The sequence below is a fragment of the Myotis lucifugus genome, unplaced genomic scaffold, assembly GCF_000147115.1.
Source record: "Myotis lucifugus unplaced genomic scaffold, Myoluc2.0 scaffold_723, whole genome shotgun sequence".
Lineage (NCBI taxonomy): Eukaryota > Metazoa > Chordata > Mammalia > Chiroptera > Vespertilionidae > Myotis > Myotis lucifugus.
The window spans coordinates 36,796-37,842 of NW_005871771.1; the positions used below are offsets into that span (position 1 = coordinate 36,796).

At 71.7% G+C, this 1,047-nt stretch overlaps 1 protein-coding gene across 1 annotated transcript in view; it reads right to left on the minus strand.

Annotated features, from left to right (window-relative positions):
• LOC102441697 (E3 ubiquitin-protein ligase TRIM7) overlaps nt 1–1,047 on the minus strand; it is a 22,277-nt gene that overhangs the window by 10,134 nt on the left and 11,096 nt on the right. Inside the window, 2 exon segments of the mRNA XM_014447853.2 lie at nt 643–1,009; nt 1,011–1,043. Coding sequence (XP_014303339.2) covers nt 643–1,009; nt 1,011–1,043 — 400 coding nt within the window.

The window sequence follows — 1,047 nt, forward strand, 5'->3', positions numbered from 1 at the left end:
CGGTGGGTCAAAGAGAGACCCCGGAAAAACCCCCCAGGAAGCAAAGGGGGCGGGCCCCTGCGGCCCTGAAGGAAGGGAGGGCCGGGGTGGGCCACAGCCCTGGCTTTTGCAACAGGGGGGAACAAGGGCCACCCTTCAGGGGTGACCGCCAAAAAGCCCCGAGGGTTCTTCACGTCCCCAAAGACCCATCCAGTTGTTCCAAGTTTCAAGGCGGGAAAACACCCCTTCTCAACGGGAGGCCCCCAGCGAAGGAGGCGGGGAACAGAAAAAGGAAGCCCCAGACGGCTCGTCCCTGGTTCTGCTCCAACCCCCGGACCACCCACTGTCCCCGACCCCTCGGGAAGGGCCTCCCACCCGCGGGGTGAGCTGGGAGCCGGGGCAGCGGCCGTGTGGATGCGCCAAAGTCGACGCTAGAGGCCGGGGAAGGAAAAGAAAGAAACTCTCCAAGTCTGTGGGACATCGCCCAGGCGATGGTACTGGGGGTACTGGGGGTGCGGGGGTGACGGAGGGGTCGCCACGGCGCCAGGGCTGAGCAGGAGGAAGGAGGCAGGGGCTCACCGGAGTGTCTCTCCCCGCCCTGTCTGCTGCCGGCGCGTCGGCACGGCGTCGGGTGAGGCCGGGCAGGGTCGCGGGGACCCGCGGGGGCGCTCACCTTGGCCTCCTGCACAGCCTCGTCGAGCGGGATCACGGCGTGGGCGCGGTGCTCGCGGGCGCAGTCGCACACCACGCAGATGGCGCGCCCGTTGTCCTGACAGTAGAGCTTGAGCGGCTCGCCGTGCTGCGCGCACCCCGCCGCCTCCGGGGGCCCGCGCTCGGCCGCGGCACCGGGCAGGCTGAAGCGCCGCAGCAGGGCGGCCACGGCGGCGAGCTGCCGGTTGGGGCGCAGCTGGCTGGGGCGCGCGGGCTCGCGGCACTGCGGGCAGGGCAGCGGGCAGGGCAGGCGCGGGGCGGCGGCGCTCGCGCCCGGGCGCTCCCAGCAGCGCGCGATGCAGGCGCGGCAGATTGATTGGTCCGCACTCGACCGACACCGGCTCGCGGAAGAGCTCC